Consider the following 18,773-nt stretch of genomic DNA (forward strand, 5'->3'; position numbering starts at 1 on the left):
ATAATATAATGTATATATTAAAGTTAATCCTAAGGATTCGTATCGATTCGTTTCAAGTTGTCGGGCTAGGCTAGGATTTCTCTAAAACTGCTTAAGTCCTAACACGTGCTTCTATGAATAATTTCACAACGATGTACCGAAGGGGCAGTTGTTAAATGAGTTATCAGGTTGATGGCAAGAAATGATAAATATCTCTGAATAAAGCAGCAGAAATAATCCAGCACGTTCGATCACGTGTTAGGACCCTTTAGGTTCTGAGCTATTTCCTCGAAGAAACAATAATAGCATCGGCAGTTGAGCAAAATCTCGTGTAATCCACCTAAATTCTCTACGCCTCAATATATCGAGGCTGTCGTAAAACTGGAAAGAATTGGAAAGATTTCCTTTCTCGATATTCGTAACACTGATTGGTCGACTTTTCGATCGCTTCACTACCATGTAGCTAGAGTTTCTTATTCGAATCCCTCGTTTGTTTCAGGATATCGAGGTTCAGATGAACTTAGCTGCTGTGACTGTATGCAGTGTTCGTGTAAGGTCCGCTATATATGGACGAACCCGTCGTCGAAACGCTCTTGTGTCGCCTCTTGGCCAACAGTACCAAAATGGCCGCGACTACCGCCAGCATGAGGATCAGACCCGCGATCGCGATGCCGATGGCGAAGCTCCTTTGCGATATGCAGATGCTGTTGGGATCATCAATAGTCTGTAAATGTAAGTTGAAGTCAAGCTCAGTTATCTTCCTTCGCATTGATTAAATTTTTTTCTTCTAGGAATTATGATTCTTCTATCGAGAAGTCGATGAAGGAGAGGAATATCAATGAACTTACCCTTTCTCTGAAGACATCATCGGTGAAGTCCGACTTGGAGCCAATGTCCGAGGCTTCGTTCACATAAAGTCCGCTATAAACCTCGATGGTAGCTGGCGTTCCTCCGTCCAAGCCTTCGACACCTTTCACTGTATTATCGTTAGCAGTGTCCCTGCGTCGTCTGGATACCAAATTACACGCCGGTGGCTGCAACAGTAGAATATTGATGATCACTTTTGGAAACTCTCCAAATGACTCTTCGTGGGATTCTACTCTTCGAATCTTTACGCAGTGCAACAGTTCTTTCTTATCTTTCGAAGCTATTATTTAGAACTTGAACTTCGATACTAAAATATTTGTTTACCGTATTGCTGCATCCTCCACCGTGTTTCACGCATAATCTCACGTTACACTGATAATAGACACTGGCTGTATAGGGGAACTTGTGTGCTTGGAAGTTCACCTTTGCCTCTGTTTTATCCTCGTTGTACGTGAACTGTCCCATGATTTCGCCGTCAACTGGGCAGCTGCAATAAAAGCGCACTTTAGGTAGGTGTTATCACGTAAGAAACTTTTCATACTTGTTTTATCCACGCAGAAATTATTCCATGGAAATCGATCAATAAGAAAGCGTTTTATTGTGAACTCTATCGTAAACACCAGAAATTTGACTGGCTCTGAGTTATACGAGCAAGTCGAGAGGGAAAGTGTGCGTGCAACCTGTTGGTTGGATCAGCTGATTTGCTTATGAAAAGAAGTCAGTGAACCGACCCGCTTTGTACCCTGAATTCCGAACCTTGAATAATTCATCGTATGCTCTGACGCGAGCAATTTATTTGTACCTGAATGCATGCCGAAGAATTGTTCTTACGGCCGCTTTCCTGTCTATTATTAAACATCTCCGTGGATAGAATAAAGTAAAAGAAACGAATTAAGTTGGAAGACATAATTTTTGCTTCAGTATATGCAAGATAAAATTACCCCTCGTCGTTTATAAGCCTCTGCTCTCCCCATCCTAGGCCATCGCGCACCAGGCAGTCGGAGATCTTCAAGCCGAACATTTCCTGTTTGTCGATGCTAATGACCAAGGTCAGAGGGTCTCCGATCTTCACGTTTTCCGCCACTTGATGCCTCGTTGGATCTCCGCTGAAGATCTTCATCGTGCATCCTGGCATAGGAGCTGTTGCCTGTCGAGAGACGTAAAACGCAATTTATTATTCATCTACGGAACGTTCCTTGATCTTTCGTTCCTCGATTGCACGATTCTTTTTTGCCAAGAAGGGAAAAAGGTTACCTACGTCTTGTACTAAATTAGAAAATAGACTCATCCTGAATACCATAATCAAGCATTACGTTTGATATTGCTGTAACTTGGGCTCTATTAGAGTTTATAGCAATAATCAGATAAACACTTATTAGATATAAAATTTGAGGGAAAATGGCATCGTTACCTGGAGCGGTAGGGACTGCAGCATGGCTACGTGGGTATGATCGTTCGTTACTACTTTGTCTCGCGTCTGGTATCGACATCTCACATGAAAACCTCTGCCCTGGTTCGTGACCAGCTTCAGGTGTGGTTGTACCACTATTGTATTGAAGTATTCGATACCGCCGTCGTCCTAGAACAAAGTTGCACGATTTTCTTACATTACATTCTTACGAATAACTTTATTCTTACATAGTAAAATATTTTAGTCCCAATGTCTTTGATCTTATCAAAATTACGATTTGTCTATTTGAAGTAGCTCAGTCCATAGACATGCTCAGCTTCAGCTACATGCCTAGATCACGCTGAATCACTACGAGACGCCTTTTTTACAATATCAGGCACATAAAGTAAATCAAGTCACACCATACTAAGTGATTCTTATCTGTACCCCTTTCTACACTGTACCATTGTAGATCGTTTCGTTCGTTGTTTGAACAAGCGAGCAAGAACGCGTGTGTAGAGGCGGGTTTCGGTGTGGCTGTTGCAGTTCTCGTTTACGAGCGTTTCGGCCGCGGTAATCGTTGCTGTGACGCCGATCACGTTCCCTTGGACTTTCAGTCCTCCGAGCAATCCGTCTGTCCTTGCACCCTGCTAGCAAAAACCGGACCATTCGCTCCTCGCCTTCTCTCCTCGCCGATTCTTCGTCACGTTCGTTTATACTGCCGAGAAAGGAGCAGCTTCGTCATTTCTTCCCTCGACCACGTCCACTTCGCCGCCATGCCAGCACGTTTCCCTTTCGTGTACCATGAACCAAGTGAAATTGATTACTTATTAGTTCCCTCGATATTCTGAATGGTGCTACATGACACACGATCAAAAGAACTGATCGCAAAATGTATAAAGAATGTTTTAAAGTTCACGGTAGGTAGGCTGTTTCCTTTGTTTTAAATCTTTTCTTTCATTTGTAATCCGTTACTACTTCCAACCATTTAATTTTCCAGGTCGATTAATTCTTTTTGGCGCATTCATGCATGCTGGCTGTCGGATCATTACCATTAATACGAACGATAATCGCCTCTAATGAGAGTAATTCGCAATCAAAGCTTCCTGCTGCAATGACGGACAATAAGTGTAATCAAACGACGACGATGATCGTTCTTAGAGAACAGAGACAATTATCTGTGGGCGTTTCAGTTGCGATTATGTGTTTGCCTAGCTACCCCTCGCACCATAGCGATCGAGCAAGCCATGAAGAAAGCTTAAAAAGTTCGCATAAAAATAATATCGTTACTGCATGCATTGATTTCAATTTAACAGTGAGGTCATTCTTGTCCAAAAGAGAAACGAACGATGAGAATTTACGACGAATTGATTATTATCATTAGCTTATAGAATAAGATAATTCGAAAAAATGATGCATAAGTACGGTTTACGATGTTAAGAATGCTTCGTCCTTCCTAGCAGAATTGCAAAGCAAGAATCACCACCTTGGTAGAATCTTCCGAGAAGTTTCAGATCGTGTTCGTCGTTCGCGACGCGATATCATTATCATCGTTAACGTGTTAACGTAACACGAATTAATTGTCCTCCCTCTGTTTTATCTTCTTCTTGTCGGATTATTAAACCGCTGACAAAGTGTAATAAAAATGGTCTGATATCGCGACAACATGCAGAACGATACGAGTTAATTGAAAAAACGAAGATGATCGTATCTTGTGAAGGGTATTAGCGCTTAATCGAAGAATTCAATTAAACCGTGTAGTCGCGGTTACTTAATATACGAAACGACCTGGTCTCTGTTTTATAAAGTATGGTAGTTCTTACAGACTCGTGTCAAAAAAATGAATGGTCTTTAATGTGGAAATATACGAGCAGAAATAAATCTATAAAAGATTTACGAAAAAGAGAAAAACTATTTGAGAATGCTTGGTGAACGCATTCCCCTTCCAAGACCAAACCCTAAGTTGGCAAGATACTGTGGACAAGTAAACAAAATGAAAGCAGAAAAAGATGTGCACGGATCCTTTCAAAGAGATTAACAGAGTACTTCGGCAGGCTACATATCCGCCTTTCCCCTCGAAGTTCAGTACTTTCTGCATCAAGGAGAGAGGAGAACGTCCACGGAACGGAGGCTGCGCGAAAATTCTCAAGGTACACCGTGTATATCGAGCAGGCAACGACCTTCGACGAAGCTCGGCGTCCGACCTCAGCAAGGATACTTGCAATCTGCAGTGCATCGGCCCGAGCCTCGTCAGATCGCTGACTTTACGTTTCACACCTACCTAGCAACGAAGGGGCACCGCTTTTATGGCCAGGACAGAACCGATCGGAGACCCCTCGTGTACTCTATTTACAGGCATGACCATGATTTCTCGCGGTGCACACCACACCCTAAAGGTAGGCTCACCGTGTTGTCACACGATCCTCACTTGAATCTAACTCGACGCAAAAAGACCCTCGATGTTCAATCGTTTTTTAGGATTGTATTCCCTTATGGTATAGACCACCCCGGTGAACGTGAGGGATTTTTGCGATTTCGTATTCTCCCAGACACATTTTTTTGCGGTTCGCCTCGACTGTGATCTTCCGTCTGTGTTATCTGGATGGAGAATTCCTGAAGCTCGGTTTTGTAGAGTTATGCAGCTCTTTATAACGCGTGACTGTGTTCCTTTTTACGATTTCCAGCCATGGCTATTGGTTTCTTCGACGTAAATAGATTCTTCGAAGACTCGTTTAGTTAGTTCGTGGGTAGCTGGAAATCGCGTGGATGTCGAAGGATGTCGGCGATGTCGGTGATTTTTGAGGATCGGTGATGTAGCACGTATGCTTGGATTCGTATTACCACAAATTGTGAGTATCATTATCGAAAATCAATACCTATGTAACGAATGTGCCTATAATAAACTAAATTACGATTAGGTGCTCATTGCACCTAGATTGCACTTAGGATAAGCTCATAAGTATCTTGAATTAATCCGACCTTCATCGTTACGCAACAGTCTATTGCTATTGATTTTCATCTTTGCTTATTTTGCTTGGTTCATCATTGATATTTAACTCCTTTCTTCGAAGGTTTTGTATATGGCTACCCTCATCTAAAGCTACCCTCACCTATTCGAACAGCACTAGTTCAAAATAAAGGAACAAAACAATGTTTATTATTCTACCCAAGAAATTTCAAATTCTTCCGTGCAAAACAGTTGCAAACACAAAGGTAACGTTTGCCGTGTGCGTAAGGAGATAATAGATCCCGTAGAATGCGGGTATTCTCTGAGGAAAGGATCACGGGAGAGCCATCAATTAGCGGCCGACGAAAGAAGTCTGTCGAAAGAGCCTAATATATTCGACTCGGTGTGGCCTTTAGTCTCCCTACGATTCGTCTCAGCCGCTTGGTGTACATCCTGGAGGAGATGTTGGAAGTTTTCGAGGTCGCCGATGTGAGAAGTCCACCTACACGAACGAGTCCGGCAGGCTCGAGGAATCGCACGTTTACACGAACACGTACGAGTAGAGAGAGGGGCTGCTTGCGTGTGCATGCCTTTATACGTGAAGATAGGGGCAGAAGAAGGGAACGGGAGGGTTACAGTGGAGATGGATGAAAAGGAAGCGGAAAAGGAGCAAAACGAACGCGAACCCGAGAGGATCTTTGAAACGGACGTGGTCACGGATTGCCGATGCCTTTGCACAAACAGCCATGATGAACGTGTAACGTGTGCTGTACAGCAAGAATCGATGTTAATAGCTAGGATTAGAGACTATTTCGCACGAATCACGTACTATTATTTCGGCATCGTTTTACTTATTGTGCAACCTCGAGGATATCTAATACTTTGAAGGATGACTGGACGAAGGAGAATTTTGCTACTCATGGGAATTCCGTTTGAAACCGCTATGAAATTTCTTTGGTATGGATGAAATTCAAACCACGGTTACTTCGCTCGCAGTTTTTGTAATCCAGTAACATCGAAGCTAACTATTTCTTGGCCAGAGCAAATAGCGACGTTCGTGAGTTAGGTCTGTCTTCAGCAGGCAACACCCACTTTGACCGTCGTAAAACACGAGATGCCAAACCACGAGAACGCGAATTCGAACGCATGCTGGATTGACCGAAAGTGGAAATTTATTATAAAGTACCGTTGCACCTATCATACGTCGTTCCGTTTCCATCGTGGAGACTGAAGCATTGTTCTCTCGCTACGTGCTCTAACGGTTCAAAAATTCTTCAAAACTATCCTCTCCGTATACCGTTGGCCGTGGTTTAACGCAAGGCAAGGCCTCGGTCAAGTGACGTGGCAACAGGAATGACAGGAGTTGAATTCCATCGTCGCGATGCTGGATGAGAAGTTATCAGACCGCAAGGCATCCACGGTATTCCCTTCTTGCAGAGTCACGTATACCCATCGGTTATTGCATTGATTTCCTCGATGATCCTACATCCATCCCGGTTTCTTCGGGGATCTACCGAACTCGCACGAAAGGTACTCATAAAATGATTCACGGATGAATACCATGTTCGAGCTATTCAGAAATTCAATCTCTATCTAGATAGGAATATTGAATGGGTATCTTTACGGGAAACGTGACTATCAAGGGGAAACGTTGAAGGCTAATCGAATTATTGTTAGTCGCGTAAAGACAAAGTTTAAGCGAGCCATTAGGCTCTCCATTTCCGCATGATCGACCACCCAATGCGACGATCTTCGAGACCCGGTACACTAAAAGTTGTTTTGCGTGCGATCCCTTCTAGATGTTTCGAAGACACGCCATATTCGATGCATGCATATCTGATATTTTCAGAATGCTTGCAGGGTCGTTATCATCTTGCGAATAGCGGAGCGAGATAATTTAATTGCTTCGTATGCAACTTCGATAAGACGTTGCTCACGGGGCAAATATGTCCCTAGTTCGATCCTGTGAAGGGAATTTTGGGAATGCAGAAGATCTTCGCGTGTCTCGTAATAACACATTTTATCGTGGAATTTAATGAAAGCGTAGTGCGAGGATTTTTGATCACGCGAGACATTGTAAACGTGAATTATTATTCATTATCTTGTCCCTTCATCGTCGGACGTTCGTACCTGATAGAAAAATTCGTTGTCGAGGCCATGGGGAGATAGCATGTTTATTACGTCGAATGGGTCATGGATGTACACCTTTTGGCTCCTGGCACGAAGGTGCTACGGTAGCCGGGGGTTTTATGCAAATGAACTATCAGCTGACTCATCACCACCGCCTCTTAATTATTACTATTAAACGTCCCTATGACTTTCTCACCTGCGGTGCTTTCAATCCTCCCTGGTAATATTTATCGTGTTCTATACTCGCAATTAGAATAATTTTAATAGCGACCTGGCCGAACGATAGTGCAACATCGAGAAGTCATATAGAGGTTGCAAGTATTTATCGTTGCTGAGATAACAATGAAGAAAATAAAATGTATGCCAGAAGCAATTCGCCTTTCGAAGATCAACGTTTGGCTCTTCTTCGCCCCAACTCCACTGCGTCTGCTGCAACGTTGCATATTAATGACACGTATAAAACAACGAAGCTCCCTCGGAGATATCCGTTATACCATTTGATTTTCTGCCAAGTTGGAAGGTTTCTTCCAACCGCCGTGAAGAAAGTCGCGAAGTGATGCGGCTAGGCGTTAAACGCACGTTTTTTTTGAGCGCATTAAGCGTTTCACGTAAAGCCAACACTGCAAGATAGCACGCCAGAGAATGCACGCGAGCATGCACACGTAAACACCGGAGCGTGATCCTTGTCAGAGATTTATATTCACCCACGACGGCGGATATTAATTCCGTCTCTAACCTACGGGAGATCTTATTAGCCAGAATTTACGTAACATCCAGGAGAAGTTGTTATTTCCGTGGCTCGTTCCTTCGATTAGCCACGGGGAAGCCGTGCAGTATCCTCGGAATGCACGTGGGTGTGACTGATGCACGCGAATCTTGAGATGTGCATCTCGATATATCGAGGCTCTCATACAGCATCCAGGTCTCACGTTAAGCGTACCGTTTTCTTCGCGAAAAAGAGAGGAAGGAAACGAGTGCTCTTCTGTCCTGACTGTGCTGCAAGAGATATCGCAAGTGGGGCGTAGAAGTCGATAAAACTTGAAGAATCTGCCGGTGTTGGAACACAGACGTATGCAAATGTGCGAGTAGCTCATCCTCCCTGGATTCGCCCTGCCCGTGGGCTACTTTGTCTACTTATTACGATACATCTAGCAGGCTAGAGCATTTCTCGGGTTCGACGTCCGGTCAGTTCAGGCTGCGACTGCAGCTGCAGCTGCGCCGGCGTCTACGGCTGCACCACGTCTTACGCCACGCGCTAGGAACTGTAATCCTTGTAAACACGATCTTCGTTGCTCTCCAGCTGACTGGATTCCCTTGACTGTGTACGTTGAACGCTCGCTAACATTTCCTGTTCACCCGTCTCTTAGCTTAGTCGCTTGGTCTATGCTGATTTTTGACGATTTTAAGTGAACAAGACTCTTCGATCCCGATATCTGATTTATTAACTCGTATAACTAGATTTCTTGCGCAGTTAATCGCTTCAACGTCCTGTCATTTATGCGACCGTACTAATTGCTTCATTTTTTATGATTTCAGAGAGGAAAGAAACAAGATCTCTCGACAGTGGCATGAGTGGATCATCGGATGTCTCTTGTCTCTTCAATGTGGATGCTTTGATTTCTCAAATGGATGAAAGTACAGTTACAGTTTCGACGGATGGGTCGTCGCTATAAATAATTCTGACGCAGTTTACGCGAGAGTCGAGTCTGCAACCGATGATGTCATACTGCGTGTACACGATAGCTCGATGACGAAGGGAGCGGAGTAGGGTGCACGAAACAATTTCTTTTGTCAATATTTTCTATTCATTCCGTGTGTGGGCCTTTGTTGCATCGGAAACACTCATTCATAAACGCCATAAGAAAAAGAAAAGATAGATGTTGCGACGCTGCAATTTCAAGCGCTGAATACCAACTTGCGCGACAAGGATTCTTGTATTATTCTACTATTCTAGCTACCTTTTAATTAGCTATTTAATTTTTTCTCTTTGTAGTTCTACAATAATTACGTCACGTTTCGTACAACCGGACAAGATCTGCGATTACGAATAATGAGAAATAATAGTGGAACCTAGCAGGAGTCTTCATACAGGAAATATAGTTGATGACGAACATCGAGATCATGGTCTGTTACTTTAATGGTACTAATCTTGGAGCTTCTTCTTCGATGGATAAATACTCTTAGTCTCATAGAGATCACTATCGACGCAATTATATCCAGAAGTAGAAGAACGAGAAATTAAAGGGCATGGATAATGAAATGACACGATGATCAAAGCATTTGGATAATCGAATTCTATTCTGACTTAATGGAATGTTATTCATCGAGACTGTAAGTTGGATTCATAGCGATTAATTAAAGCCTTGAAACAGAAAAAATGTGACAAATCGTAATACTATTGTTCGCGTACTAAAAATTTGATTGTTACGAGGCTGAATGGGGCACATCGATATGTCCGACCACACACCTCGAACTGCAGTTTCCCGAAGTGTGTCAATGAAATTCGAAGTGTGTTCGCGGAACGCGTGACAATGAGAAGTAACATAATGCACGACGTACGTGACACCTGCAATGACATAAAAGAGTGCTGGGAAACACGACCAGATCATCTATATGAGTCTTCACTGCCTCTTATGTAATATCTCTTAGCCTCTTCCAACGGGTGATGCAGGCAATTCGTTTTATAAACCAGATTGCTCGTTTAGTACCTCGAGCAAAACGAGTGACTCAAGAAATTTACAAGGTATTGGTAAAATTAATTCTCTGGCGGTGAAACGCTGTTCAACTGGTACATCGAAGTAAGTGTCGAAGGAGTATTTGAAAGTGCGTATACCGGTGATTTCACGGTTTAAGAACTGAATTTAATTAATCGGTTGTCAACGATCCAATGAGATTCCTGCCAATTCGTTGCTTAACATCTACCTATTTTTCTTTCGAACGAACCACCAAGTTTTCATATCGATTCAAGGCTTGTATAGTAAACCTTTTAGTCGATGATCAAAGCTGGTGGATTCGTCGAATATAAATTATATCTTTCCTGCGAAGTGAGTCATTTTGAGGTATGTGGGCGCAAGGATGTATCCTTGTGGTCGAAGAGAATTAATTCTAATCAGTAGGTGAAAGTCGAAATCCTGGTCGGAGTAGGCGAGACGGTCCAAAACAGATATTCTCGCGTGGGTGGGTTTCATTTAAAAGGTAATCGCGATTCTGACCTCCCCCTATGGCCTTGGACCTCGCCTTTCTAAAGAAATCGAGTCCTCCGCCTGGCGACAAGATTGTCCTCCAAATTCAAAACAACTTGTTTTATCAACTCCTTCTTTTCTCTTTTCAGTTCTTCACGTTGGATAACAGGATGCAGAGTTTGCCAAATATTCCAGGAAATAAACTCTGTTGAAACTGCTTCGCAATTTCGCAAAATGTTTGGGTAGCAAACGGGAAAAACCAGACACTCCAGCATCTCCGTGTTCAGAGGAAGCATGTAGTTTCGTGTTCAACGGTGGAAATAACTGGCGATTAGCGTGCGTTCGCATGGTTTAAAAAAAGAAGTATCTCGAAAGCAAAGAACCGGATCCATGGAATAATTATTCACCGATAGCAAAGTTCCTGCGCAACGTTGAGATTAATCCTGGACCGAGTTTCCGGGAGTAAGATACGATCTACCGGTACGATCTTCTTCCTATGGATGCTGTTCAATCATCTCGAGCTTCTTCTTTCTGAGAAGAAAGCAGCGTCCGTGTACAACGCGGAAGGTGATCGTAGGCGAAGGGCAAATAGACGACGGGTTAACGAAGTAAAGAAAGAAAATAAGGGCAGAGAAGAGTGTCTTCTTGAGGGGCGAGTTAATGACGCAGGAACGCCGAGAAGTGATTTCAACGTTGTCGCTAGACTGCTTTCTTCTTGTCTGTTCAGCTTCCTCCATTTTCTTCCTTTAATATCCTGTCTCGTACGATTTCGTTCCTCTTCGCGAGAATACGCCTCGTTTAATTTGCTCTAGCACGTATCCAACTACGTCGTCGCTTAAGAAAACGTATCCTTCTTTTTGTCGTACACGAAAGTACTGTAAACTGTTATCTTCGTATTTCTATTTAAGTTTGAAAATAACTTTGTAAGAGAATTTATGGAATCTTTACTGGACAAAATGTTTCTCTGTTAAAAGAATGGGAAAATATCAGGGATGATGAAATTTTGAAATAGCAGGAAATTGAAGTCGAAATTTTTAAGTTGTTCTTTACGACTTATTTTTTATTTTATTTCTCAGTGCGAGCTGCTCGAAGGCATCATTTAGTTTGAGAATACTCTAACCTCGATCGTGCGACTATTTGTACGATTGTTCACAGAAAGTAGCTGACTCTACCGTGGATCGTCGACTTCCTGTGGACATCGAACTACTGAATAATCAAGGAGGAAGATTCCGTCTGGATTTACGAGTCCTTCGTCGGTTAGAATCGAACATAAATCCTTGCCAGCCCGGTCACCAAGGTATAACTTAATCAACGTGTCGTTCGGCTGTCCTTTGTTGCAGTTTAGAAGAAGCTTATAATCGCAGGGTAGTCGTTGATCCACCGGATTTCGTGATCCACGCGTGCGATTCATGAATATCGAAGAATAACACTGGAGAACCCGATCCACTCATTTCTCAAAGATCCGGTTCTCTGATTATATGCGATCCGCTGATATCAATTTTAAAACAGAATGATTTTATAGGGTCCACTGAAGATGCCGGAAGGAATATATCATGAACCATACTTACAACCTCATGATTCGATGTTATGTTACTCGCAATTAATTCTTCCTCCCACAAACTGGCGGGTGCATGCCTCGGCTTTGAAACCATGAGCAGGGAATTCACAGGGACTCGATTATTTCAATTACTTCCAGGTATAAAATTATACAAGCAAATCTTTATAACCTAACGGTACATAGCGTTACTATGCGATTAAATCTGAATTAATAAGTCGTTCGCTTACAGAAGGAAGAAGAAGCAAAGTGAATCAAATTGACTTCAACTTGGTTAACAAAATCACGAATTTTCGAGAGTTTAAGAGTTCGCCCCAAAACAAATGACTGTGGTGTAAAGACAGCCATTATAGTGAGAAGATAAAAGCAGTAGATTGTCGAGGAGAAATTGGTCGATGTTTAGGGTTATCCGGATAATCGTGGTGCGACGACCTCTGGGTGTTCGGGGTCGTCGATACTTGGGCGCCAGCATTGTCCAGTGGATCAGGCTGTGGCGTCTCGTCGAGACTAGAAGGGAAGACAGTAGAGGTTTCTTCGACGCGGAATAAAGATGGCAAGTGTCTTCAGCAAAAGAGGAGACGATGAGAGACCGGTCTCCGGGTGAAGTTGTGCCGTATCCTTGCCAGCGTTCCGAGCGTCCTCAGCCTGAAAAACTGGCCAGCAGATATGGCTGCTCGCCCTCAGTCAGAGGTCAACGAGGTTGGAGGACCTGTACCTTGATTCAATACTATCGCTATTCTCCTCTGTGTTTGTCAGTGGTTCTCACGGGCACGCCTTCTCGTAGTTAACCCTCAATCGTTGAAAATTAATTTGCAGCCTCTAAGAATTCAAAAAATTTCTTTCTTTACAAGGAAAGATCGTATGATTATTACTTGTCTCGTTTCTTGTTCGTTTCACCATCCAAAGGGTGGTCGAAGGAATCAGTATTGTCTTATTCTTTATAGAATCCACGAACAAGCATTATACTACAAGAGGTTGGAATATTTCATGAGAGGGGGCTTCCCGAGCCATAAGCGGACTACAGGTTCTAACGCATTATTATTCGAAATACACCGACATCGAGGATGATTTTTATACTAATTCCATGTTGCGATGTCGGTAGTGGTCGCGTTAACAAGCAGAGTACCAGTTTAACTCGAAAGGGCCTGAAATTGCGAACAATAGACCATTTGACGAAGCATTCTGACCGAACGTCCTACCACCACCGGCGGCCTGATCCATTCCACTGTGTGGGCAAGAAATATGCAGCTTCTTCTTCGACCCTAGAAGGCTTCAGCCGCTGCATACACTTGCCAGAGGTTCTCATCCATTCCCCTCCCTCAAAAGTATTCATCGGCGACTTATCCTTTACCGGAGAGAAAAATTCTCGGGTATCGTGTTTCATCCTTGAAGAGCTTCTGAAAGTTTCCTGTATCGAGATGTTCGTCGAAATGATTGTCGAAACGAGTCCAGGAAGTCGTAGCTTCTCGACCAGCCATTTTTTTCTTTGGTCGATTATTCGCAATACAGCGAACTGATAATACCGGAGGAGCGTGTCGAGGGCATCGAGAAAATATAACGGGTGACGTAACGGTGTTTCTATTTGAAGGGTAATACGGCGTAACAGAGAAGCTCTGGCGGACATTAAAATTCCCGTGTTCTTTTTTGTCGAAGCAGCCTGGCCGCCATTATACCACTTAACTGCACGGCGCTGCCAGACGACCGGCCTTGAAGGGATTGGTGCCCACCGATTCATCTGGAAAGCTGATTCCCAATTAAAAATTTTTGAATAATTTAACGCTTTAGTTATTCTATTCCTGGATAGAAATCAAGATGGCGTTAGAACTTAGCTTTCAAAGTCTGAAGAATCATATATAAAGAGACCTGTGTGTTCGATGGATACATTACAAGTGAACATTTCGTATTAAAATTGAAGAAGTCAAATTCTAAGATAATATATTACGCAGGAATTGTTAGATTCGATGAGCAATTCATAAGATTGGATGCCTTAATATCGAGATTCTCGGACAGGAAACCAGTGTGTCGAAAGAGAAGTTGTCGTTGGTGCCAAAGGGAGTAAAGAAGTCGTGAGTCGTTTCAGACGAAACGAAAGAGGTGAAAGTCGACCATTAATTCTTACGTACCAAAGGCACTTGGCAAGTATGGATAATCGCATGATGACCACCTTGGACGTTGGGAGGCCAGTCTTTCTTACGACCACCCCTTGCATGAAATAGTGGATTCTTTACATTTTTCGCGAGTAACCTCGTTAATCTGAGATGCAAACTAAAATTCCCTTTCAAAAAAAAAAGACAAAAAATAAAAAAATAGGCAAACATTTCAATTTTAAAATAACTCCACCAATTCTATTAAACCTGGTCAAACAGGTTCTATTAAATGGATAATGTGTTCCGCTTCCTACTGATTTCTTCGCCTTACGGTATTGTTCAAGCATTAAATCACTATCGATTAAAGACAGCTGTAAAACTGGAAATTACTTGATAGACAAATTTGCGACATTCTGGAGACGTTGTATCCTAGGGGGGCTGAATCGAGGAAGAAAAAGAAGAGGACTGTCGTTTGGCAAAAGGTTGGCGAAGTAAAGCCCGCGTGCAATTTACAAGCCTTGGGCTACGGATTTTACGATGTAATTGGGCTTCGAGGAGTGCAATGGTGTATCCCTCTTTGTGTAACCGGTGGTTACACCTAGCTACTAGAAAGATATTATCCACTTCGACCGTGCTATCTGCCTGGCAAGGGCAACATTTGCTCGGTTAATGGTAGATACAGAAGGACGCGCCACCTGCCACGCTGAAAACGAATGTATCTTGAATTTTTCCATCGAAAAAAGCATTATAGGCTATTCTTCATCCCAAAGCATCGGTACTGGAGAAAGATAATCGGTACAAGCTCCCGACCGATAACCAAAAAATCGAATGGTCTTCCTTAATGGCAGTAGAGTGCTTCAAGGATTAAACTCTACTGGCTCATGCGAGGTATGCATTTCCAGTTTCAATTCATTCGATAATCAGTTACTTGAAACACTTCATAGGCGAGCGAAAAAACCGGTAAATGAGTGCCGACAGGAAAATGAAAAACCACTATCTTGATGTTGAGTAATCTGAATTACGTTTGGGAAACTTACTCTGCTTTTCGATTCAGTGAAAATGCAATTGTTTTTCACCATTGATGCACCTGAAAATACCGGTTGAAATGGAATGTATATTTCCATCGGTTGAAAAACAGACTGAACGACGCTATGGAGTTCGTCCGTGCAGGTTCAAGGATTCCCTAGCATTTCGGCACACATGTATGAAAGGAGTGACTATGCAAATATTCGTCTATCGACATCCATTCGTTTCGTTTCATAAATCTCCACGGTTAACTTTGGAACAGGCTGCTTGATATTTTTCTCGGTTCCATCCGAGGAGACGCATATTTCAATTCACCTTTCATTAGAAAGCGCTTGGTGCGCGAACAAAATTGAAAGTATATCTATAAGCTAAAGGTATCGTAGTCTTTCCTATTTTCTTCTTTTCTTCTTTTCTTCCTTTCCCCAATGAGGGAGCCAGTTCTACATCTATATGTGTCAATTAAACGAATGAAAAATTACCAACAGGTTGTACTTTAACCAACCAGTGATTCTCGGAATGCGAATTTCTGGCGATTTAATGTAACGCTAACTGTATGCAGTGTACCCGCTTACGAACCTCTATCGTCTTACACATGCATTGCAACTATGTATCCGCAAGGCCATCGTCAAGGATGCCGTATAGCAACAGACTACTTAGAACTGGATACCGGTGAAGCTACCCATCTTACGATTTACTGCAGCTGTCGAAACAGCTTTTGTTGCTCTTATTAAACTTCTTGTCGTTTTACCGAATGCCGTATAGTCCACATTTTTGTTAACTCATCCGTTCCATTCGTATCTAGAGGCTCTGGTTTCATTTGCACACATTCTTCATTGCAGGATACATCGGGAAAGAGCAAGACTGATAGCCAATTTCATCAGGATGATGAATGATTAATTCATAGCCCATTTATCAACGATATTATCAAAAACGTTTGATTCAGTTGGCGTTTAACCATTTCGTTAGGAAGAACGTGTACGTCCTCAAATGTCTAACCAATCACTCATTAAAAGTGTGCATATAGAACATACATTTTCTATAACGAGGAATCATTTTTATTTTTACTTCTATGCACGTTGTAATTAATTTATGAGTCGTTTAAACATTTATGTTAAAATATTATTATGCAGTCCTACGTTCTTTATGCCGAAGACATCATCGAAGAGGTACCCGTAGTATTTTCGAATTGCAAAAATCTTTCTTAAAATCTTGTTCACCTTACCACAACGTAATGTCAAGCTTTGCTACCTCTCACTTTTTTCAAGCATGCGGTTCTTACCCTACAGTCTGACTCAGTTTGAGAGCGTGAAGCATGTAATTGCAGTCTACCCCATGGTGAAATTTCATTCGGTGTAATTTCGTTACGTGACGTGGCGTAAAATTATCCATGCCTGCTCCCGTCGATACTTCTTTATCCCTTAAGGTTGACAAAATAATAACTAATAGATTAGACTCAAAATTTTAATTCATATTTTAATTAATGACTTATTTCAATTTTGCAGTTGCACGTGTTTCATCGAAGAAATTATGCGTATACGTTTACGTAATATCATCGAAAGTTCATGACGTTGTCGTGAACGAAAGCTAATCGATTTCGAAAGACGACTGACCGATTTAAATCGTTTCCCTACTGTTCGGCGATTTCGAGATACTCGTCTCCAGCGAATATAAATGAGTTAATGTTCGTAAAATGCTAAACGCAACCTCGACAGTATGGAATGGAGAGGTAAAACTGAAGCTAATCGTTGCATGACGAAGTTTATGCAAATTAGAAGCAAAGCAAAGCGAAAACGTTCAGTCCATTCCCAGAAGATTAAGTAAATGTGAAAGCGAATCGCAAGGTGTTTAAACTCATAGAATTTTGGAAACTTCTTCACATCACGGATTTTCTCTTAATACTGTACGCATCGCACGTCCATTTGTTTAAACTATTCGCCAAGCCGGAATTTGTTGAAACGTGTTCAGCGTTTGCAAGATGCACCGGTATCTAAACAACACGAATGCAGAGGCAAATACGTAGAATTACAAAGGAAAGAATCGATCGTAGACTTTTACTTTTACGAGTGGTGCGTGGGCATCGCTGGCTACCCACGAGGTGTCGTCCCACTCACGATGGTCGTTTTAAGGACCTATCCTGTTGGACGCATAGCCGAAAGAGATGGCAACCTTTTGCGAGCACATAAAAAAAAAACAAATTGTAGTGTTCAGCTACCTTTCAAACTTTATTCGCGATTCCATATCGAATTATGCATGAGGGAACTTTCGAAAGATGAGTTCTACGAAAGTTGTCTCGTATGTTACTTTGAAGAAGACTTTCTGAGAAAGGGGATCCGAATTAATTAAAAACTCAGTTTCTCCGACGAAAGGATGAAATGAAATTCAAAGATATAGCTTAATAAAAAATATACAAGATGACCGGAGCAAATGGTAATTTCATAACAGTTTAATTAATTGTAAAATCGTTGGACCATTTTCTAGCAATGGAAGACTAACATTTTATGACGACACGCAGTTTTCTAGGAAAATGACTTAGTTCAACTGTTCAACTTCGAGGTTGTAGGATGTTCTATTTACCCAGGCAAGATGTATAAATGGAATAGGGAAGTCAGTGCAAATAGAGATATGATGCCATTAATGAGTAACGCAAGCTGGCAGCGGTGTTATTTGTATGCTTGTGCGAACATCCGATGCCGGGTTTAGCCTTCCACGGATCAGTTTGCGAAACGCTCGCGGTTACATCAACTCGTGGAAGATTCTGGTCACTCTGTTCGAGCGTTTCCATTAAAAATTACCTAATCAAATTATCTCTCTTGCCGCTTCTCTGCAAACGGATTCGAGTCGGCTGCAGAAAGTATTCTACAAGAAAAACCAGTTCTTTCCCGAAATATGCTGGTCATCCTCTTGCCGAAGATTGCCGAAGCTTATAGCGGGTAAAATATCAAGATGCACTCGACGTGGTTCACAAAGAAGTTGGTTACCTGTTTTCAGCACGTTACGTAACGAAGAAGTGGACCAACATGCGAAGAAATTGCTACATGGAAACGATTGCGTAAGCAACGAAAACATTGGCCCAGCTTGGCCATATTAGGTCGCCGTTTCGTTCAGAGCCATTTTAACGCTGTGTCCCGTTACCTTGCAAACCCGTGAATCATTGTTCCCGAGAATCGTCAAGGTTTACCCTAGACGTACGTAAAACAAACCCATTACGCACTTTATCTACATAGTAGGAGTATTTTAATACTTTGGAAACAAAGTCGATTGCAAAATACTGTAGTTTAAACTTTACCTTCGTTTGCACTCTAAATTGATATTCCTATCAGGCGCGGCGTATCGACAGAGCAGTGAAACAAGTATCTGTGCTTCGTTGTAATGGTCCGCGAAAGCACCGTCATCCCATAAAACTGTTCACTTTACGATCCATGGAAGCGAGCAGACGGGGATCAGTATCGTCCAGGATGTCGAGAAACTGCCCACAGTCCCTTTAACGCCCACAACGATCACCAGGAATCAGCGGTACGGGGAGGTCAAAGACTCTGCTCACCTTCTTCGACGTTCTGTGTGAGCTAGCCATGCCGCGTTCTTCTTACGAGACAAATTGTTCCCTTCGGCA

The 18,773-nt window shown here is 42.4% G+C and overlaps 1 protein-coding gene across 1 annotated transcript in view; it reads right to left on the reverse strand.

The window, feature by feature from the left end:
• Positions 1 to 6: 6 nt before the first annotated feature.
• pio (zona pellucida domain-containing protein piopio) overlaps positions 7 to 18,773 on the reverse strand; it is a 47,751-nt gene continuing 28,984 nt past the window's right edge. Inside the window, exons 5-9 of the mRNA XM_017906068.1 lie at positions 2,258 to 2,425; positions 1,788 to 1,993; positions 1,171 to 1,333; positions 828 to 1,013; positions 7 to 703 (exon numbers count right to left, since the gene is read on the reverse strand). Of these exons, the coding sequence (XP_017761557.1) occupies positions 500 to 703; positions 828 to 1,013; positions 1,171 to 1,333; positions 1,788 to 1,993; positions 2,258 to 2,425 (927 nt within the window). The 3' untranslated portion in view covers positions 7 to 499. The remainder of the gene's footprint in view (positions 704 to 827; positions 1,014 to 1,170; positions 1,334 to 1,787; positions 1,994 to 2,257; positions 2,426 to 18,773) is intronic.

This window comes from Eufriesea mexicana, unplaced genomic scaffold, assembly GCF_001483705.2.
Source record: "Eufriesea mexicana isolate 0111107269 unplaced genomic scaffold, ASM148370v2 scaffold5018, whole genome shotgun sequence".
Lineage (NCBI taxonomy): Eukaryota > Metazoa > Arthropoda > Insecta > Hymenoptera > Apidae > Eufriesea > Eufriesea mexicana.